The 23423-nt window shown below is 49.1% G+C and overlaps 1 protein-coding gene across 1 annotated transcript in view; it reads left to right on the top strand.

Annotated features, from left to right (window-relative positions):
• GRK5 (G protein-coupled receptor kinase 5) overlaps positions 1–23423 on the top strand; it is a 76283-nt gene that overhangs the window by 5515 nt on the left and 47345 nt on the right. Inside the window, exon 2 of the mRNA XM_064144269.1 lies at positions 5631–5708. Within this exon, the coding sequence (XP_064000339.1) occupies positions 5688–5708 (21 nt within the window). The 5' untranslated portion in view covers positions 5631–5687. The remainder of the gene's footprint in view (positions 1–5630; positions 5709–23423) is intronic.

Here is a 23423-nt window from a genome sequence, read left to right as displayed (position 1 = left end):
TCAACTCCCCCAGGCATGGTGACTCCACCACTGCCTTGGACAATCTATATCAACACTTCACCGCTCTCTTGCCCTTCTTTTACCCAAGCACACCCTTCTGTACTCTCATCTTCTGCTTCAAACCCATCCTCTTCCTCTGTGTCATTCCCATGCCCACCCACGCCCACCATGGCAATCCCAAAGCCCACCATTGCTCCCCAAACCCTCCGTGGCCTCCCCAACCTATCCCCCTGCCAGAGCAGGGCCATACAATCTAGCTCAGGTCACACAGGAACACACCCAGACAGGCCTTGAAAGGCTCCAGAGAAGGAGACTCCACAAGCTCTCTGGGCAGCCTGTGCCAGTGCTGTGGGATCCTTGCAGTCAAGAAGTTCCCCCTTGTGTTGAGCTGGAACCTCCTGTGCTGCAGTTTCCATCCATTGCTCCTTGTAATACCCCAGGGAGCAGTGAGCAGAGCCTGTCCCCCCTCTCCTAACCCCCAGCCCTCAGAGATTTAGAAATATTTATTAGATCCCCTTTTAGTTTTCTCCTCTCCAGACTAAGCAGCCCCAGGTCCCTCAGCCTCTCCTCATCAGGCAGTGCTCCATTCCCCTAATCACCCTTGTAGCCCTCTGCTGGACTCTCTCCAGAATATCCCTGATGCTCTTAAACTGGAAAGCCCAACACTGAAGGCAGAACTCAGGATGAGGTCTCACCAGGGCAGAGTAGAGGTGGAAGAGAACCTCTCTCGATCTGCTGGACTCGCTCTTCTTGGGCACAATGGCACATTGCTGTCCCATGCACAAGGAGATATCCACCAGTCCATGGCTGAAAATGTACCTGCAGCTGCTGCTGAGTGGCTTGAAAGTGGCACTGAAGGGAAAAATAATAATGGATTTGGGAATAAAATGAAGCAGGCTTCTAGGACTTTAGCTATGATGACATCAACACTGCTCACAGTTGGAGCTTATAGTTTCTTCTCACATCCTCACTTGTCTGTCACTTCCTACCTTCACCCCCACAGTGTGTGTTCTGAGGATGTCAAACTCAAGTGTAATCAAACCTTCCTTTTATTCCTGCCCAGCTAGCTTGAGTTAGAATGAGATACTCTGTGTGTCTGTGTGCTTTTAGCTCTACATATGGCCTGAGCTAGATGGTATGGTCCTGCTCTGGCAGGGGGGTTGGACTGGACGATCTCTTTGGGTCCCTTCCAACCCCTGACATCCTGTGATCTGTGATCCTGTTTTATGTTAGATCCCATAGAATCATAGAATCAACCAGGTTGGAAGAGACTTCCAAGATCATCCAGTCCAACCCAGCACCCAGCCCTATCCAGTCAACTAGACCATGGCACTAAGTGCCTCATCCAGGCTTTTCTTGAAGACCCCCAGGGATGGTGACTCTACCACCTCCCTGGGCAGCCCATTGCAATGGGAAATCACTCTCTCTGTGAAGAACTTCTTCCTAATATCCAGCCTATACCTACCCTGGCACAACTTGAGACTGTGTCCCCTTGTTCTATTGCTGGTTGCCTGGGAGAAGAGGCCACCCCCCACCTGGCTACAATGCCCCTTCAGGTAGTTGTAGACAGTCAGGAAGTGCATTTCAAAACACTAAACTTCTGCTTTCTTCTGGTCTCTCTTAATTTGCTTCCTGCTGTACAATTTGGATGGGATGTAAGTGTAGGAGGGTATCTGGGGCAAGAGGGTATCTGGGGCAAAAAGGACACTGAATTTAGTGGCACCTCCCTGCTGCACTTCAAATGGCAGATTTTATTTGTTAGGGTGCCAACGTGTTACAGGCATTCAGAGGCTAAAAGCAGGTGAAGCAGAGTAAAATGGTCAAGTAGTAGTGATAGGACATGGGGGAATGGAACAGAGCTAGAAATGGGTAGACTCAGACTGGAGGTTAGGAAGAGATTCTTCAGCATGAGGGTGGTGAGACCCTGGATGAGGTTGCCCAGGGAGGTGATGGAAGCCTCATTGCTGGAGGTGTTTAAGGCCAGGCTGGATGAGACTCTGGACAGCCTGATCTAGTGTGAGGTGTCCCTGCCCATGGCAGGGGGGCTGGAACTAGATGACCCTTATGGCCCCTTCCAACCCTGACTGATTCTATGATCCTATGATTATTGGAGAAAACAAGCATTGAATGGAGGAGCCAGAAGATGTCCCAGATGCTTTCATACCAAGGCAATGCTAAGGAGTTCTTCTTTCATTGCAGTCCTCCTGCAGAGTTACATTTAACTACAATTATTTTCTGTTATCAAAATATATGATCTCTAGTTTGTCAGTGAGCCTAACTGTTAAGCTCCAAACAGATTTACCTTCAAAAACAAATTGTTCCTTCTGCTACTTCTGCCATGGCTTTAGCCTCTACTAAGGAGTCACAGAGGAAAAAATGCAGCTTGGATGCTGTAAACATTTCTGAGTGTCTGTGCTTTAAGACCCACACTCAGATACCATCTGAAAAGGGCAGGAAATTGGATGAAAGATTTTTGGTTTTAAACTTTTGGATTAAGCTTTATGAGAACCTAATCAGCTCATCCCCAGAGTGCTCACTAAAAGTACTGCACTTGTGGATTTCAGCTTTCAGCACTACAGGTTCAGAATCATAGAATCATTTAGGTTGGAAGGGACCTCAAAGATCATCCAGTTCCAACCCTCTGCCTTAGGCAGGGACAGCTCCTACTAGAACAGGTCACTCAGGGCCTCATCCAACCTGGTCCTGAACACCTCCAGGGAGGTGGTGGAGCAGAGAATCACAGAATGTGATCAATCACATTCTGTGATTCTCTGCTCCACCACCTCCCTGGGTAACCTGTGCCAGTGTCTCACCACCCTCACTGGAAAGAACTTCTTTCTAACACCAAGTTTCAATCTCCTCTCTACCACTTTAAGCCCATTCTTCCTCAACCTGTCATTACAAGACCTTCTCAAAAGTCCCTCCCCAGCCCTCCTGTAGACCCCCTTCAGATACTGGAAGGCCACTCCAAGGTCTCCTCAAAGCCTTCTCTTCTCCAGGATGAGGAGCCCCAGCTTTCTCAGCCTGTCCTCATAGCAGAGCTGCTGCAGCCCTCTCAGCATCTTGGTGGCCTCCTCTGGACTGGCTCCAACAGTTCCATGTCCTTCTTGTGCTGGGGGCTCCAAAACTGCATGCAGGACTCCAGGTGGGGTCTGAGGAGAGCAGAGCCAAGGGGCAGAATCCCCTCCCTTGCCCTGCTGCCCACACTGCTCTTGCTGCATCCAGCACAGGGTTGCTGTCTGGGCTGCACTCACACTGCCAGCTCATGTTGAGCTTCTCATCAACCTGCTTCATGTGGGTATTAGCATTTCCCCAGCCAAATCAGGTTGTCATTTCCAAGTTGTTCAGGCAACCTGCTTTGTATGCCTGTCATTATGTAGCTTCAGCCTGAAGCTGCACTAGCTAAATGAGCAGGGGACAGCTAGATGGCTAACAGCATTATCACTGCACTGTGTTCTCCTTGCCATTCCTAGGTCTGCTCAGCTGGAGTATCCATCACAACCAGCCTTTGGATTTATTGCATCAAGCTCAGAGCATTGCATACATCTTCCAAGAGTTCTGAAATGTGCTCTTCTAAATGTTTGCTAGCCCAAGCTGATTTACTTTCTTTCTCTTTTCTTTTTGATTTGCACTTTTTTTTCCCCCATCTGTTTAGCTTCCTCCTCATCCATCATGGCAGACAGCTTGGATCAGGCCAGGTTGCTGGATTGGTTTGGCAGGGTTTTCTGGGATCACTAAAGCTTCATATTCTGAGCAGTGCCAAGTGGGAATGTCTCTAAGGAGCTGTTGTTGCCTTTGGCCACTGCAGTGCCATGCAGTGTGTGTTTCCTTTGCATGCCCACCATGGATCCAAAACTTTTAACTGGAGTGATTAATGTCTGGGTGGTGCACAAGTAATGGCTCTTTTGTTTCTTGTGTAAACACTGTCCTGAAGCTGATCAAAAGTCAATAATGCTACAGCACACAGGCCAGTCAAGAGTGTTAAAGTGTAGGTAAATGCTCCATTGGCAAATCTGGGGCTCTCTTTTTTTTTGGTGCACTAGGGAAGTCAAACAGAGTATTGCCTATAGTGTCTGTTCCTCCAAATGGTCTCTCTTGTTTTGTCTTGGTTCTAAGAAATCAGCTCTGAGATCTGCCTTCTGGAGGGACTGAGTCAAGGATCACTAAGAGTGATGAGCAAGCCTCTCTGCTTTGCAGAGTCATAGAATCAGTTAGGGTAGGGAAGGGACCACAAGGATCATTTAGTTCCAACCCCTCTGCCATGGGCAGGGACACCTCATACTACATCAGGCTGTCCAGAGCCTCATGCAGCCTGGCCTTAAACACCTCCAGGGATGAGACTTCCACCACCTCCCTGGGAAACCTATTCCAGGCTCTCACCACTCTCATGTTGAACAACTTCTTCCTAACATCCAGGCTGAATCTACCCATTTCTAGTTTGGTTCCATTCCCCCCAAGTCCTATTACTACCTAACCTCCTAAAAAGTCCCTCCCCAGCTTTCTTGTAGCCCACTTAGGATAATGAAGGAGCACAATAAGGTCAGCTGGGAGCCTTCTCCTCTCCAGACTGAACAGCCCCAACTCCCTCAGGCTCTCCTCACAGCAGAGCAGCTCCAGCCCTCTGATCATCCTCGTGGCCCTTCTCTGGACACCTTCCAGCACCTCCATAGCCCTCTTGTCCCAGAGGCTCCAGAACTGGATGCAGTACTCCAGGTGGGGTCTCACCATTGCAGAGTAGAGGGGCAGGATCTCTTCCCTCACCCTGCTGCCCTCACTTCTCTTGCTGCAGCTCAGGCTCTGGTTGGCTTTAGATCAAGGGGAATACATAAAGAAATAAATAGGAAGGACTCATTCAACCAAAAAGATGAGCTGCTGAAGGAGTCCCCCTGGTGCTTGAAATAGCACTGTGGCAAGACTACAAACATTTGCTTTCTACACTGATTAGAGAAAAAAAATTGCTTTCTGTATCCTCCTTCCCTTTGAGAAAAAACAAATCAAGTCACTGCCTCTTGTCACTGAAGGCTTTCTGAAAGATGGCTTGGGCAAGGCCATGAAGTGCAGATCATAGAATCAACCATGTTGGAGGAGAACTCCAAGCTCATCCAGTCCAACCTAGCACCCAGACCTAGACAGTCAACTAGACCATGGCACCAAGTGCCTCAGCCAGGCTTTTCTTGAACACCTCCACCACCTCCCTGGGCAGCCCATTCCAATGCCAATCACTCTCTCTGCCTACAACTTCCTCCTAACATCCACCCTAGACTCCCCCTGGCCCAACTTGACACTGTGTCCCCTTGTTCTGTTGCTGGTTGTCTGGGAGAAGAGCCCAACCCCACCTGGCTACAACCTCCCTTCAGGTAGTTGTAGACAGCAATGAGGTCATCTTGGTGTTAATAAGGACATATCATCACAGAAAGCACACCACAAGGGTTTGGACCCGAGTGGGAAGTGTTTCAATAGGGTTCAGTGTATAGGTTTTTCCTCCATCAAAAAAATGTTTTTATCCTTCAGCTCATTCAGGCAGAGCATTTTCTTAAGGCTGCATCCAAAATGAAGTAAAGGTGGTGAAAAGGGAGTGCAAATATTGACCTTTTTTTTTTGTTTGTTTGTTTTTGTCTTATCTATTCCAGGCAGAATATGAAATTGCTCCAGATGAAAAGCTGGGGGAGAAAGGAAAGGAAATCCTGATGAAATACCTCACACCAGAGGTAAGGAGCAGCCAAAGTGGCATTACTGAACAAAAGCTGCAAGGCACACCTTTGGTGCACAGGATGGGTACAGGATCTGAAAGCCAGACTCCTACATTTTATTGTAGCAGTCTCCAGTGAAAAAACCCTGCAAGTCTTGTACAAACACTTGGAGAGGAGATAAAAATCTAACCCAAGCCAGAAACTGACTTCTAAGGATGAGTTTGAGTTTACCAGGGGCTTAATTAATCTGTGGATGAACAGGGGGCTTCTCTGGTCTCTTCTTGCTGTGCAAAGCTCTACATCTGGAACACAGCTCTGAGGGAGCTGGGGGTGTGCAGCCTGGAGAAGAGGAGGCACAAGGTAGACCTTATTGCTCTCTACAGCTACCTGAAGGGAGGTTGCAGCCAGGTGGAGTTGGTCTCGTCTCCTGGTAAACCAGGGACAGAACAAGAGGACACAGCTTCAAGCTGTGCCAGGGCAGGTTTAGATTGGATGTCAGGAAGAAGTTCTTCAGAGCAAGAGTGGAACTGGAACTGACAGAGGGGAGATTTGAAAGTGGATGTTAGAAAGAAATTCTTTCCAGTGAGGGTGGTGAGACACTGGCACAGGTTGCCCAGGGAGGTGGTGGATCACAGGATCATAGAATATGATCTTTGATCACATTCTGTGATTCTGTGCTCCACCACCTCCCTGGAGGTGTTCAGGACCAGGTTTGATGTGGCCTTGAGTGATCTGTTCTAGTGGGAAGTGTCCCTGCCTATGGCAGAGGGTTGGAACTGGATGAGCTTTGAGGTCCCTTCCAACCTATACCATGCTATGATTCTAAGAGTGATTGGCATTGGAATGGGCTGTCCAGGGAGGTTGTGGAGTCCCCATCCCTGGAGATGTTTAAAAAGAGACTGGATGAGGCACTTAATGCCATGGCTTAGTTAATTAGAAGGCGTTAGGTGATAGGTTGCACTCGATGATCTCAAAGGTCTTTTCTAGCCTGGTTAATTCTGTGGTGTAATGGAAGTGACCTCAGCTGTTACCAGCAGTTACCAGCATAAATATTCCCTATCCAGCTCAAAGAGGTGGTGGCATTTCACAGAATCACAGAGTTTCTTAGATTGGAAAAGACCTTCAACATCATTGAGTTTCACTCTGACAAGTCCTTGACTAAACCAAATCCCTCAGCACATCTAATCGCTATGAATCGCTATGGTTGGAAAGGGATCACCCAATCCAACCTTCAGAGCCCATTAGGTAGAAAGCACTGGCAAAAATTGTCCTTGGTAACAGAGACAGTATTTTGCTAGAACAACTCCCACTCCTCTCCACCACCACTTGCCCCAGGGACGTGCAGGAGTGGCTTGGAGCAGCATGGTTTGGAGACGAGAGGTGCCCATCGCCTGCGAGTGGCTCCTGGTGGCTGTGGGAGGAGAGGAGCTGTGTCCACAGGGTGGCACTCCCAACAGAACCGAGGGTCTGCTGCAGGGGTTCTGGACTGGATACTTCAGGACCAGCAATTTTCAGGGAGGTTACAGTCATTGGCTGACTCCATTTAACCCCTGCAAAAGAAGTGGCTGCCAGTGATCACAGAATCAACCAGGTTGGAAGAGACCTCCAAGATCATCCAGGCCAGCCTAGCACCCAGCCCTAGCCAGTCAACCAAACCATGGCACTAAGTGCCTCATCCAGGCTTTGCTTGAAGACCTCCAGGGATGGTGCCTCCACCACCTCCCTGGGCAGCCCATTCCAATGCCAATCACTCTCTCTTCCTAACACCCTCCTAACATCCAGCCTATACTTCCCCTGGCACAACTTGAGACTGTGTCCCCTTGTTCTATTGCTGGTTGCCTGGCAGAAAAGACCAACCCCACCTGGCTACAGCCTCCCTTCAGGTAGTTGTAGACAGCAGTGAGGTCACCCCTGAGCCTCCTCTTCTCCAGGCTAAAGAACCCCAGCTCCCTCAGCCTCTCCTCATAGGGTTTATGCTCCAGGCCTTTCACCAGCTTTGTTGCCCTTCTCTGGACACCTTCCAGCACCTCCACATCTCAATAAGCAGTACACGTCCAACTCCAAACGCGAGAGCCCTCCCAGGACTCTTCCCGGGTTGCTTTCACGAGGGGAATCAAGATGTACCACTGCTGCTTCCACTGTTTTACAAGAGGAACACTTTTGACCTTCATCAGAATTCATTGCATTTTTTGGCAGATGTCTTTCTGGAGTGTTTAAACAATACAATATGTTTTGGAGGTGCAGGGCCAGAGCAGACCACTGTGGGGTTGGTTTTTTTCCTTCCCCAGTTCAGTCATTTTCCTACCATAAATATCAGTGCATACTTTCAGTTATCTCAGGCTGCATTTCAAGATCTGGTTTCATTTTACTGAGCCTGGATAGTTTCATGTGCAGCCATTGAGCACTGGCAGTATGAGTCCCTGCTGCCTGCTCATTAGGGGCATAAAGTTCCACTGCTTTTTAAATCCACCCAGAGGACCATTTGTCTCAAAACTTCTGTCAACAAGGGAATGGGGGACAAATAGCCAGGGGAAATATTTCCCACTGCTTCAGTTCCCAGCTGGAAATGGAGAAGGGCATTTTGCTGATAGTAGAGCCAGTAAAGAGAGAGAAGGATGGTACTACTTCATTTCAGAGATTCAGAGAGTGGTCTGGGTCAGAAGGGACCAAGGTCCCATCCAGCTGAGGGACCTAGACATGCTGGATGGGTGGGCAGAGTCCAGTGGGATGAGATTTTACAAACATAAGTGCAGGGTTCTGCACTTTGGCCACAACAACCCCAAGCAGCATTACAGGCTGGGGACAGAGTGGCTGGAGAGCAGCCAGGAAAAAAGGGACCTGGGGGTGCTGGTAGAGAGTAGCTGAAGATGAGCCAGCAGTGTGCCCAGGTGGCCAAGAGAATCACTGGCATCCTGGCCTGCATCAGGAACAGTGTGGCCAGTAGGACAAGGGGGCTTATTCTTCCCCTATACTAAGCACTGGTCAGGCCACAGCCTGAGTCCTATGCCCAGTTCTGGGCTCCTCAATTCAAGAGAGATGCTGAGGTGCTGGAATGTGTCCAGAGAAGGGCACCAAGGCTGGTGAGGGGTCTGGAGCACAGCCCTGTGATGAGAGGTTGAGGGAGCTACCTGAAAGGAGGCTGTACACAGGTGGGGGTTGATCTCTTCCCCCAGGCAACTAATAACAGAATGAGGGGACACAGCCTCCAGTGGTCCAGGGCAGGTTGAGGAAGTATTTCTTGCCAGAGAGAGTGATTTGCATTGGAATGGGCTGCCCAAGGAGGTGGTGGAGTCACCATCCCTGGAGGTGTTCAAGCAAAGCCTGGCTGAGGCACTTAGTGCCATGGTCTGGTTGACTGGCTAGGGCTGGGTGCTAGGTTGGACTGAATGATCTTGGAGGTCTCTTCCCACCTGATTGTTTCTATTCTATTCTTAAAGATTACCTAGTTCCCACCCCATTGCCATGGGCAGGGACACTGTGCACTAGACCAGGTTGCTCAAAGCCTCATCCAACTTGAGTTTGTACACCTCCAGAGAGAGGGTAACCATGACCTCTCTGGGCAACCTGTCCCAGCATCTCACTACCCTCACTGTAGAGAATTTCTTCCCAATATGCAGTCCAAATCTCCACTCCTCAAGCTTTAATCTGTTCCCTCTTATCCTGTAGAAAGTCCCTACCTAGCTTTCTTGTTGGCCCTCTTCAGGTACTGGAAGGCTGTCCTAAGGTTTCCCCAGAGCCTTCTCTTCTCCAGACTCAACAGCCTCAGCTCTTGCAGCCTGTTCCCTGATCATCTTCTGGACCTGCTCCAGCCTTTCAATGTCCCTTTTATGCTGTTGGTTCAGTTTCCTGATGCCAAACTCTTTGACTGCTGCCCCGTGGCATGCCTGCTATCCATAGTGCATGGAATAGCTTAGTGAGGTAAATGGATGTGCACTGGAGACCATTCTGAGCAGCTGCTTCTCCTTCAAGAAAATCTGGTGGTGTCAACAGGGAAATTGGTGGAGCTCCAGAGCTGCAGCTTCCCTTCTTGCCATGCTCTGCACTTCCCATTTGACCTGTATACCTGATTTCTTGGGAGGTAAAATGGGCCACAGGATATTTGCAGTCTGCTCTGAAATGTTTCTGATGATTGCAAGTTACCTGAGCTCCTCTGGGCAGAAGTAAAGACAAAGATGTGCTCCTTCCCCTGTAAGCAGAGGCTGCCTCCCTGGTCGCAGTGCTTCAACGTCTGCAGTGCTCTTGCCGCGCTTTGCTTTTCTTCTTGACAGGGAACTTCTGCTTCTTCTCAGGGGGATAGTCAAGCCCTTGAGCAGAAAACACTTCCTAGAGGTGAGGTTGACTGTGCCATAGCAAGGGGTTGCACAATAGATTTCCTACTGGGTCTCCCACACAACAAATTCTTGAAAACAGAGCAAGGGCTGCATTAATTTCACATCTCTTTGCTACCTGACTGAGGTACCCATAGGGGGTCAGGTGGCCTACTGCCCTTTCTTGTCAAGAGAGAGAAACCAGAATCTCCCAAAGACACACTTGAAGCCATTAGAAGTTGGTGATTTGAAGCCAGGTTATGTACCAGCAGTCCAAAGGGGTGAACCTGAATCCAAATGTCCTAACAGAGCATCATCCTGGCCAGCAAAATTCCCCTTTTCCTTAGGAGCTCTCCATTTAGTTTCAGTCTCTTGAAAGATCCAAAGTGCTGCTGATTCCAAAGTCTTCTGCTGTGACTGCTTCTTTGAAGTAGATGTGTGCCTGTGCTTCAACGAGCCTGATTGTCTTGACATAAAAACAGTGTGACACACAGCTTGAGTGAAAGCAAGAAAATTGTAGCTTCAGTCCTGGGACAGATAATTCAGGCTTACAATGTGAGAAGTCTTTTCCCCTGGAGTGCAGGATCAGAAGCAAAACTGACAACAAAAAGTAGGCTTCAGGCTCTTTAATATTTATAAATGATTGGTTGCTTGGATTGTTTAAATGTCATTCGTGTTTCACACACAAATGTGTCAGGGTATCATCAGCCTGAGGTTCATTCATTTGCATGGGGAGCATGGACTTTGCTGAATAAAGCATATGGCAGTTGCACAGCAGAAAGGCAAAGAAAACACTTCCCCAGATGAGCAGACATCACACCAGGGCTGGCAGCCTCATGCGACTCACACTGCCACTGTCTGCGCCTTTGGCAGACACAGCATCGTTGGCAGACTCAGATGTGTGGGAGCAGTGAATTCCCACCTGGAGAGCTCTGGATGAGAGCATTCAGCATCAGCCCTGAGGCTGCTAAACAAGCTTGGCACTTGCCAAGATGGTCAAGAGCAGAGCCACTTTTTCAGGTAATCAGTATTTGGGTGCTTCACAGCTTTGACATCCTGAGCAGTCCCTAGGTGCTCACTGAGGATGCTCAGAAGAGGTCTGGCAGCTTTTTGTCGTGGTTGATGCTAGGGGTGGCATGGATGGGTCAGGTTTCCACCACCTTTGACATCCTGAACAGTCCCTAGGTGCTCACTGAGGATGCTCAGAAGAGGTCTAGCAGCTTTTTGTCGTGGTTGATGCTAGGGGTGGCATGGATGGGTCAGGTTTCCACCACCTTTGACATCCTGAACAGTCCCTAGGTGCTCACTGAGGATGCTCAGAAGAGGTCTAGCAGCTTTTTGTCGTGGTTGATGCTAGGGGTGGCATGGATGGGTCAGGTTTCCACCACCTTTGACATCCTGAACAGTCCCTAGGTGCTCACTGAGGATGCTCAGAAGAGGTCTAGCAGCTTTTTGTCATGGTTGATGCTAGGGGTGGCATGGATGGGTCAGGTTTCCAACACCTTTGACATCCTGAACAGTCCCTAGGTGCTCACTGAGGATGCTCAGAAGAGGTCTAGCAGCTTTTTGTCGTGGCTGATGCTAGGGGTGGGTCAGGTTTCCACCATCTGCCTGTCCTGCAGGGAACAGCAAGGGCAGATTTGGAATGCATCCTGGAAGCTGGAAGGGAAAGCAGGTGGTTTAGGTCTCTGGAAGAAGTAGCTCAGAAGAGCAGCCTCCCTAAGGATGTGATGGTGATGGAGTCCTCACCACTGGAAGTTGTCAAGATGTAATTGAACAGAGTGCTGGATAATACCATCCAGGCTCCCCTTCCAATGGCAAGTAGGACCAGTTGATCTTTAAAGGTCCTTTCCAGCCTCAGCTATTCTATGATCCTATGAACTCAGGTCCTCAGCTAGGAAGACACTTCTCTGTCACCTGTGGTTTGTTAAACGTTCACATCCAACAGGTGATTCTGAGCTACCTGATGAGAGGGAAAGGTAAGGAGCACACAAGACCTTCACACTGAGCATGCCAAAATGCACACCTTTTCCTGGTGAGCAGGAGAGTGGAAACCCACAGGAAGACCTGTCCTGTAGCTGAAGACATCCTTGAAGTGTTCTTCCCTCCTTCAGGAGGAGGTTCAGCCATAAGATGTCTCCTCCACAATGTGTGGGGACAGGCAGTGGTGAGAGCTTTGTCCATTCAGAGGAAGAGACCCTATGAGGCATGTGCCACTTCAGTACTGTGGTCCACCTGCATGCTGCCTTTGCTTAAGAGCAGCATTGCCACACTGACCAAGATTGGGCTGGAGTCTTGCTTCTTCAAGAGAGGTTTTTAATGGTTTCTATGAAACCACAGAATCACTGAGGCTGGGAAAGACCTCTGAGACCATCCAGTCCAGCCTATAACCTCACACCAGGACATCAACTAACCCATGCCACCAAGTGCCACAGCCAATCTTTCCTTAAACACCTCCAGGGATGGTGACTCCACCACCTCCATGAGCAATCCATCCCAGTGCCTAACCACCCTTCACATAAGGAAGTGCTTCCTAACATCCAACCTAACCCTCCCCTGGCACAGCCTCAGACCCATACCCTCTTGTCCTGTCACCAGTTGCCTGGGAGAAGAGCCTGACTCCTTCCTGACTACACCTTCTTTTTAGGTAGTTGTAGAGAGTGATAAGGTCCCCTCTAAGTCTCCTCCTCTCCAGGCTGAAAAAGGGCACTTAAAGCTGCCTTCTTCACTTACCGAGCTGGTAGGGCAGAAGTCCAAGCCACAGGAAGTCTAAAATGTCTGAGGCTGTGAAATATGATGGTAAAACTGCTAAAATGGATCACTCACAAGTATTTCTTTCCTGGCTTTTCATAATCTCTACAGTTGAGTGAGGGCTGCAGCAGCTCTGCTATGAGGACAGGTTATGAGAGTTGGGGCTCTGCAACCTGGAGAAGAGAAGGCTTGGAGGAGACCTTGGAGTGGCCTTCCAGTATCTGAAGGGGGCTACAAGAGGGCTGGGGAGGGACTATTGAGAAGGTCTTGTAATGACAGGATGGGGAGGAATGGATTTAAACTGGCAGAGGGGAGATTGAAACTGGATGTTAGGAAGAAGTTCTTTACAGTGAGGGTGGCAGAGGTAGCCCAGGGAGGTTGTGGATCACACTGGCACAGTTGCCCAGGGAGGTGGTGGAGCACAGAATCACAGAATGTGATCAAAGATCACATTCTGTGATTCTGTGCTCCACTACCTCCCTGGAGGTGTTCAGGACCAGGTTGGATGAGGCCTTGAGCAACCTGTTCTAGTGGGAAGTGTCCCTGCCTATGTCAGGCAGTTGAAACTGGATGATCTTTGATGTCCCTTCCAACCTAAACCATTCTATGGTTCTAAGTCAGAGTTTTGTACCTATGTGCAGCATTTTTGCCTCCCTGCCTGACAGCTGCCATGTCTTACTGTACTAAATCACTTGCCCCCAGGATTTTCACTGTAAATCACCTGGAGATACTTTGAGAGATGCTACATAAACCTAAATGGATCTGAAATGGCTGTTCAGGCAGTCTCCATATGCCATTACAGCTTGTATTTGGATTCAGCTGGGTACTAAAACCATTACTGAATAGGATGTATAATGTGTATTGTTATCCCCATTAATATCCTTCAGAGGATGTGAAGAATGGCAGCAGCTTTAGTTTTTCTTATCTGAATTCCTGTGCAGTCTCCCTTCCTCCAGGAAATGTGCAGAATAAAGGCCAGGCTTGCAAGTTCTTTCTTTGCTGCAGAAGGTTAGCTGAAGACAGCAATAACCTCCTTACTCCACTCTAAGGCTAGCAGTGGTTATTTTGCTAAATGAAAATGCGTCTTTGTTTTTATGGACAATGATAGGATAAGGAAGGGAGAGAAAAGTCCTGTGCCAGGAAAACTGGCTGCTCAGCAGTGCCTGGCCTTCCACTTCTCTGCTGGCTAAAATCACAGCCTCACAGAACTTTAGGCACCTCCAGAGATCATCCAGTCCAAACCCCCTGCTATGCAGGATCCCCTAGAGTAGTTCACACAGGAATGCATCCAGGTAGGGCTGGAAAGTCTCCAGAGAAAGAGACTCCACAACCTCTCTGGACAGCCTACTCCAGGGCTCTGTCACCCTTACTGTAAAGAAGCTTCTCCTCATGTTGAGGTGAAACCTTCTCTGTTCCAGTTTGTAACTGTTTGTGCAAGGGGAAGTATAGGCTGGATGTTAGGAGGAAGTTCTTCCCAGAGAGAGTGATTTGCCATTGGAATGGGCTGCCCAGGGAGGTGATGGAGTCACCATCCCTGGGGGTGTTCAAGAGAAGACTGGATGAGGCATTTAGTGCCATGGTCTAGATGACTGGATAGGGCTGGGTGATAGGTTGGTCTGGATGATCTTGGAGGTCTCTTCCAACCTGGCTGATTCTATGATTCTATGTTGCTTCTTGCAGCTCCCTGCTGCTTACCACCGAAAAGAGCTTGGTCCCAGCCACTTGACACCCACCCCTCAGATACTTGTACACAGTGATCAGATCTCCTCTCAGCCTTCTCTTCTCCAGACTAAACAGCCCCAGAGCTCTCAGTCTCTCTCCATAGAGGAGATGCTCAAGTCCTCCAATCATCCTGGTGTCTCTCCCCTGGCCTCTAACCAGCAGGTCCCTGTCTCTCTAGAACTGGGGAGCCCAAGACTGGACACAGAATTCCAGGTGTGATTCTCTTCTCTCAGATTAGCTCTTTATGGAGAAGAAAACATCTAAGTAACATAGGCAAGATGAGATTAAAATGATAGATGAGCCTTTCAGCTGGATGCAGCCACGCAGCTGAGTCCAGGCTCCTCTCACAAACACTGCTCCCAGCTCTGTGCATTGTCAGAGAAGAGTTTTCTTTTGGCATGCAGCTGCTTTCACCCTGACGCCAAAGGTCTTTGCCTTTGCTTGCCTTCTCCTTGAGATCTCTTTCTGCTTTCCTACTTCATCACCAAAATAAATGGAAACTTCATCACTTATGCTTGAATGAGTCATCAGAGGCCTTGAGCAACCTAGGGGGAGATGTCCCTGCCTATGGTGGGAGGTTGGAACTAGATGAGCTTTGAGGTCCCCTTTAACCTAAACCATTCTATGATCACTCACAGGTCTTTTCTCACAGGTAAAGAGTGATAGAACAAGAGGGGAATGGCCTCAAGTTGCTACTGGGTAGGTTTAGGCTAGATATTAGGAAAACTTTTTTTCCTAGCAAGAGTGGTCAGGCATTGGAATGAGCTGCCCAGGGAGGCAGTGGAGTCACCAACCCTGGATGTGTTTAAAGGTCATTTGGATGTGGTGCTTGGGAATATGTTTAAGGGTGAACTTTGCAGAGTAGGGATATGGGTTGGAGTTGGTGATCACAGAATCATAGGATGGTTTAGGTTGGAAGGGACCTCAAAGATCTTCTAGTTCCAACCCCCTGCCACGGGCAGAGACACCTCCCACTAGAGCAGGTCACTCAAGGCCTCATCCAACCTGGTCCTGAACACCTCCAGGGAGGTGGTGGAGCACAGAATCACAGATCACATGTGATCTTTGATCACAGTCTGTGATTCTGTGCTCCACCTCCCTGGGCAACCTGTGCCAGTGTCTCACCACCCTGATTGGAAAGAACTTTTTCCTAAGATCCAGTTTCAACCTCCCCTCTGCCAGTTTAAATCCATTCCTCCTTGTCCTGTCTTTACAAGACCTTCTCAGTAGTCCCTCCCCAGCCCTCCTGTAGACCCCCTTCAGATACTGGAAGGCTACTCCAAGGTCTACTCAAAGCCTTCTCTTCTTCAGGCTGAAGAGTTTCAGACTAGGGAGATTTTCCAACCTGAGTGCTGTCCAGAGCCTCATCCAGCCTGGCCTTAGACACCTCCAGGGATGAGGCTTCCACCACCTCCCTGGGCAACCTATTCCAGGCTCTCGCCACTCTCATGCTGAAGAACTTCTTCCTAACATCCAGGCTGAATCTACCCATTTCTAGCTTTGTTCCATTCCCCTCAGTCCTATCACTCCCTGACAGCCTAAAAAGTCCCTCCCCAGCTTTCTTGTAGCCCACTTAGGATAATGAAGGAGCACAATAAGGTCACCTGGGAGCCTTCTCCTCTCTAGACTGAATAGCCCCAATTCTCTCAGGCTCTCCTCACAGCAGAGCAGCTCCAGCCCTCTGATCATCCTCATGGTCCTTCTCTGGACACCTTCCAGCACCTCCATATCCCTCTTGTCCCAGGGGCTCCAGAACTGGATGCAGTACTCCAGGTGGGGTCTCACCAGTGCAGAGCAGAGGGGCAGGATCACTTCCCTCACCCTGCTGCCCACACTACTCTTGCTGCAGCCCAGGCTCTGGTTGCTCTCTGGGCTGCAAGAGCACACTGCTGGCTCATATTGAGCTTCTGATCCTCCCCAAGTCCCTCTCCACAGGGCTGTTCTCAAGCCAGTCACTGCCTACACTTCTCCTGATGCAGCCCAGGGTTGCCTTTCTGGGAGACTTGTCAGGATGCTAAATACTTCAGTAGAAATCTTGAGCCTTACTTGAGCCAAGGAGAGTTTTGTCATTTAATTAATTGCCCTGGGACTTTACCCTTTGACTCCATGGATTTCTCATCTCCCCTTTCTATTGACTTGACTACTCTACGGGCACCATTTTAGGCAGAGCTGATAGCATTACTCGGGGCTCTGCTTTGCAGCTCGCATAATCAATACATAATCCAGTCCCCAGAGAAATCAATACATAATTCTTGTTGTTGTTCCAGAGACAGCCCAATCAATATCTCTGCTGATCACTGTCTCTTAGTCCAGCAAAGTACCTTCTCAGCTTAACTTTCTGACTGAGCTTCATCTTTCCAAAGTTCAGTTTTGGGAATATCTCTGTGCGGCAGAAGGGCAACCTCGTTACTCAAATTGATGCTTTCTAATCAGCATTTATTTTAATAAGCATTCTTCTGTCACTAGGGGCCAGGCTGTAATGCAGTGTGGCAGAGGAATGTGAAAAATCACAGCCTTGCCTTGATTAGGAGTCCCTTTGCTGTGGCTCTCAGACTAAGAGGCAGTTTCTCACGGTTTGCTCAAGTCCTCTTTCCTCATCCTTTCTGCACTGTTTATAATACAAATCTTAGTTAACTAAACACTTACTGAGGATTTCTTTCTCCTGCTGTGGTGCCAAACTGCACGAGGGCCCATGGAAACGCTGTGGAGTCTGCTCTGCCCCGGTGATGCTGTCCCAGAATAGGTCCTTGGGCAGTCCTCTGTCCTGTCCGTCAGACTTGAGGAGGGCTGCGTTTGCAATGCGTTCACTCGGGCTGGTCGAAGGCTTGGGCTGGAGTCATTAACTGCCCTGGGTTTATGCTGAGCAGTGCTGTTAGCTGAAGCTCTGCTTTTCCTTCCATGCTGTTTTGGAGAGGTCATACTCCCAAGTTCACAAGCTGCTTAACTGTTTGTCAGTTGTGGTCAGGGAAATCATCGGGACGACTCGGTCAGTGGGCAGGAGCCTCCAAGCTTCCCTCTGTTTGCTGGAATTGCTCTGACTTGACCCTTTGGAAAATGGAAACTTGCTTCAGCTAATGGATGTCAACCACACATGTAAACCTGGCTCACATCTGTCTGCTGAGGCAGGGCAGGCCCCCCAGGCTGCTCTGACTCCTCTCGGAAGAGTCGTCCCAAAGGGCTGAGGACACTGCGCAGATGAAGAGCGTCTGCTCAGGATTATCTGGGAGCAGGAAGGATGTGCTCATCTGCCCTTGGCTAATGAATAGACTCCTTACAGTTCCCTCCTCTCATTTCCAGGGGGTCTTCTTTTCCCTGTCCCCTCTGCATGCCTCTCATCACTTTGACTCAGTTCTTATGGCTTACCTGACAGCTGGAGAAGTTAATTCTAAGCCTTTAAGGTTCATTCAGCTTCTCCAGAAACAGCCTCTTCTGCCCAAATGTTTTGCCCACATGGGAAAAGAGGAATCAGCCTTTTCCAGCTGTCTGAAGCACTGGCTTGTAGAGCATCCATAAATCTGCAGGAGACAGCTTTTGTGTGTTTGCACAGAATGACATTAACACAGAGCTCTGGTGAGTCCAGCCTCATACATTCCCAACACTCATATTGCAGCCTTGCTTGTCCAAACACAGGGAGGCTTCTGGATAGAAAAGATGAGGGTCCTCTTTCTGCCCTCTGACCCAGAAGGAACCAGAGGAAACTCTGAGTGTCTTGGGTTTTAGGTGATTAAGGTGCAATGATGTGAGTTCTATGTTAGGTGTGATGCAGGCTGCATTGAATTGCACTGCATGGAACATCCACGCAGTCCCTGTTACAAGAAGGATATGGAGGTGCTGGAAGGTGTCCAGTGAAAGACCACAAGGATGATGAGAGGGCTGAAGCACCTCTCCTATGGAGACAGACTGAGAGAGTTGGGGCTGTTTAGTCTGGAGAGGAGAAGGCTCCCAGGTGACCTTATTGTGGCCTTTTAGTATCTGAAGGGGGCTACAAGAAAGCTGGGGAGGGACTTTTTAGGCTGTCAGGTAGTGATAGGACTGGGGGGAATGGAACAAAGCTGGAAATGGGTAGATTCAGCCTGGATTTAAAAAGAATCAGCATAGTGAATTTGTGACTGTGTGGCACTTCAGACTATTCATGTTTAATAGTTTGGGGGTTGTTCCCCTCCCCCCAGTAATGCAACTACATTTACAAAACTCACCCTGCATGCCAAGCCTCAGTTTGTACATTAATTTATTGCCTTTCAATCAAGCCAGGCTCTGACCTGAGTCAAAAATCAAGCAGTTTTATTACCCTGGCACAGATGCTGTATGTCCAAGGAGCACAAGTGAGGAAGAGTGGAATATGCCACTGTAAACACTGTCCTACAATAAATGTCCCCCCCTCACCCATCTTTGCAGATGGCTGTTGCCATATGACAGTGAATGGGTCATGTAACACAAGTGATTAGGGAATGCCCTCTTTCCAGCAGTGCCAGGTAGTGATTTTGTTTGCTTTCCTGGGTGTTTCCAGCCTTTCTCTGCATGTGGCACACTGCTTCCTGCCTAATGTTTCTTTAATTCGCTTCCTAATCCTTTCTGAGCCCTTCCTGAGCCCTCTTTCAGATTTTTCTCTCTTTGTTCGAGTGTTTCCTCAGGATTTTGACCTGTTAATGGAAAAGTAAAAAGGATGGAAGGGGAAAATCCCCACTGCATAGAGCACAGCCTGGATCAGACCTTCATGCACGAGCTACCTTCGTGCAGAGCAAATAGCTCCTGGGCTTCGGTGCGAGGATGGCTTGCAAGGGAATAGTTACTCATCTTTCCAGGCTTCTGTCTCAGAGGGGTGAATTCAAGCAGGGATCTGTTTGTTTTCTTGCAAGAAAGCCATTCAGCCCCTCTGAGGTTGTAAATGAGTGTTTATAGATTTAGATTTTTGTGTTTTTTAGAAGTGGAATAGATGACATTTGGGTTAGCAGAGGGAGCCAAGCTCTGACTAATGCAACATAAGGCTGCTCGCTAATGTTTAGGCTATCCATCAGTGCAGGAGGACATTAAAAGGTAGAAAGGTTCTGATAAGAAGCTGGGCACTGGGTACTATCCAAACCTATTAAGCACATGTGACAACAGGGGTGGGGGGGGGGGGGAAAAAGAGCCTTCTGTGAACAGAAAGTTTGAAAAATATAGACACACAGAATGTCAGGGGCTGGAAGGGACCTCCAAAGCTCATCCAGTCCAACCCCCCTGCCAGAGCAGGATCACCTGGAGCAGATCACACAGGAACACATTCAGGCAGGTTTTGAATATCTTTGGAGAGGGAGATTGCACAACCCCCCTGGGCAGCCTGTTCCACTGTTCTGGCACCCTCCTCTTGCCTTTCTGGCTCCTAGTGGTGAGAATGCTGTTCTGTTCCCAAAGTGTTCTCCAGAACACTAGAGCAGGCTTTTTCCCCTTTACTGCCTTCCAACTGGTCAGTCCCCAACCCATACTGATCCCTGGGGCTGTTCTTTCCCAGGTGCCAGACTCTACACTTGCCCTTTGTTGAGTTTCATTCAGTTTCTCCCTGCCCACCCCTCAGCCTGTCCAGGTGTGGCAGCCACTCCACCCAGCTTGGTGTCATCAGCACTCTGTGCCTTCAGCCAGGTCATTGATGAATACATTGACCAGAACTGGTCCCAGTACTGACCCCTGTGGGACCCCACTAGTCACAGGCCTCCAACTAGACTCCATCCTTCAGCCAGGTCATTGATGAATACATTGACCAGAACTGTTCCCAGTACTGACCCCTGTGGGACCCCACTAGTCACAGGCCTCCAACTAGACTCCATCCCACTGACCACAACTCTCTGGCTTCTTTCCTTCAACCAATTGCACCATCCTTGGGGGTCTTCAAGAAAAGACTGGATGAGGCACTTAGTGCCATGGTCTAGTTGATTGGCTAGGGCTGGGTGCTAGGTTGGACTGGATGATCTTGGAGGTCTCTTCCAACCTGTTTGATTCTATGATTCTATGAATTTCCAGTCCACCTCACTACCTGACCATCCAGAGCAGCCTGCCTCAGGTTAGCCAGAAGGATGCTGTGGGAGCCAGCAGCGCTGCAGTAAAGGGGTTCATGAGCTGAGGTGGTTAGTGTAGCCGCCTGTGACTGATTAACACAACCCCTCCAGGCAAAAAGAACATGTTGAGCTCTTTGCTGAGGGCTCTATTGTCTTCAGCCCCTCTGTTTTGCTGCATGTCAACATGTTTTGATGATTTAGTAGAAAAGGAGGGAGAACATTCAGCGTGACTCCAGCTCAGCTCGCAGCTACAAAACGCTCCCCGCAGTTGATGGGCGCCACTGATTTGCTTCATTTAGCTCCCAGCAAGCCAGCTTGCCCTCAGTACTGAATATACCATTTGATATATTTGATGGGAGAACAGGATCTGTCACTGGCCCACTCTGTGATCCTAGATGAGGGGTTTCATGTCATCGAATCATAGAATCAAGCAGGTTGGAAGAGACCTCCAAGATCAGCCAGTCCAACCTAGCACCCAGCCCCAGCCAGTCAACCAGACCATGGCACTAAGTGCCTCATCCAGGCTTTTCTTCAACACCTCCAGGGATAGTGCCTCCACCAGCCCATTCCAATGGGAAATCACTCTTTCTGTGAAGAACTTCCTCCTAATATTTGCCAGGGCCAGTGAGATCAGTTTGCTTGGGGAGCTTTAGCTCCCATGACAAGCATTACGAAGTACCCAGCACTTTGAGCCTCCCTTCTCAGGTAAAATGTTTACACCCTGTCCTACAGAATAAATTGGTAGTAATAACACAGCTGCTCTCCATGCTGCCCAGCCACCTCACTGCCAGTTCCTGCATCTCACAGAGTCACAGAATTAACCAGGTTGGAAAAGACCTTGGAGATCATCGAGTCCAACCTATCACCTAACACTTTCTAATTAACAAAGCCAGGGCACTAAGTGCCTCACCCAGCCTCTTTTTGAACCTCCAGGGGCTCCACCACCTCCCTGGGCAGCCCATTCCAATGCCAATCACTCTCTCTGGCAAGAACTTTTTCCTAAACCTGCCTTGGCATAACTGGAGGCTGTGTCCCCTCATTCTGTTGCTGGTTGCCTGTGAGAAGAGCCCAACCCCACCTGGCTACAACCTTCCTTCAGGTAGCTGTAGACAGCAATGAGCTCTGCCCTGAGCCTCCTCTTCTGCAGGCTGCACACCCTCAGCTCCCTCAGCCTCTCCTCACAGGGCTGTGCTCCAGCCCCTTCACCAGCCCTTGACACATTCAAGCATCAGTCATCTCCAAGCAAATACCATGGAATTATGAAGCATTGTGCTTTGCTGGTTTGCCTCATACAGCCCCAGATGAGTTGTGGTAAGGGAAAAAAAAAGAAAATAATAAAAATAAAAGAAACTGCAGAAGTTGATTATTTAAAGTGCTGCAGCTGCTCCTGATGTGGAGCTGGCTGCTTACTGCACATGCAGCTAAAACACAACAGACAAGATCAGACACAGGGGCAACAAAAAAGGAAATGTTCTAACATTTATTTTTTTGCTTAACACCAGAAAGCATCAGGAGCCTGTGTGTGCTGTGACAGTGCTGGGAGCTTTTCCCTTACCAGGTTGAAACACAGAATTATAGAATCAACCAGGCTGGAAGAGACCTCCAAGAGCATCCAGTCCAACCTAGCACCCAGCTCTATCCAGCCAACTAGACCATGGCACTAAGTGCTTCATCCAGGCTTTTCTTGAACACCTCCAGGGACGGTGCCTCCACCACCTCCCTGGGCAGCCCATTCCAATGCCAATCACTCTCTCTGCCAACAGCTTCCTCCTAACATCCAGCCTAGACCTCCCCATGTGCCTAACCCAGGCTTCCCAAACTCAAAATCCCACCAGGGCATTCTGTCTTCTATCATTTTTTTTTCTTGGTTGGACTTTGTGATCTTGAATGTCTTTTCCAACCGAAATGATTCTGTAATTCTGTGATGCTCACCATTAGTCAGACACCAGCTGCAGGATCAGAACTTCCCCAGCTGAAGCTTAGATTGAATCTGAGCAGCATTGACCTCCCACTGCCCCAAGCAGGGATGTGGGGGAATGTCACAGGATCACAGGACATCAGAGGTTGGAAGGGACTCAGATCATTAAGTCCAAAGTGCCTTATCGAGGCTTTTCTTGAACACTTCCAGGGATGGTGACTCCACCACCTCCCTGGGCAGCTCATTCCAATGCCAATCACTCTCTCTGGGAAGAAATTCTTCCTACATTCAGTCTGAATCTGCCCTGGCACAGCTTGAGGTTGTGTCCTCTTGTTCTGTCCCTGGGTTCCTGGCAGAGGAAACCAACCCTCACCTGGCTAAAACCTCCCTTCAGGGAGCTGCAGAGAGAAATGAGCTCTGCCCTGAGCCTCCTCTTCTGCAGGCTGCACACCCTCAGCTCCCTCAGCCTCTCCTCACAGGGCTGTGCTCCAGGCCCCTCACCAGCCTTACTGCCCTTCTCTGGACACCTTCCAGCACCTCAACATCTCTCTTGAATTGAGGGGCCCAGAACTGGATGCAGGACTCAAGGTGTGGCCTGAGCAGTGCTGAGTACAGGGGCAGAAGGACTGCCCTGGTCCTGCTGTTTCTTTCATAGTTTTCAGGTCTGTGCTAGCAGCAAATCCATGTGGAGATTTGCTCATAGATTTCATGTGGAAAACTGCTGTCAACATCTGCAAACACAAACAGCATTAAAAGAGAAGTGCTTGGCACTGGAGACAGCTTAAGCAAAGTTATGAGTTGAACTTCTGTCCGTTGACAGAAGCCTTTTTAATTGTTTGAAACTAGTTTGTTGTGGAATGGTTTCATAACCTGAGATGCAGCATACACTACACATGGTTTATGTTTTGCAAGTGCCTTTTAACTCCTCATGTCTCAGTATCCTGGCTGCCTGTCTGGAACTTGCCAGCAAAGCAGTTGTGTTTATGACAAAAGGATTGCATGAAGT

The sequence above is a fragment of the Pogoniulus pusillus genome, chromosome 6 (assembly GCF_015220805.1).
Source record: "Pogoniulus pusillus isolate bPogPus1 chromosome 6, bPogPus1.pri, whole genome shotgun sequence".
NCBI classification, from domain to species: Eukaryota; Metazoa; Chordata; class Aves; order Piciformes; family Lybiidae; genus Pogoniulus; species Pogoniulus pusillus.
Note: the sequence above shows the minus strand (reverse complement) of the source record. Positions and strands in the feature narration are given on the sequence as shown.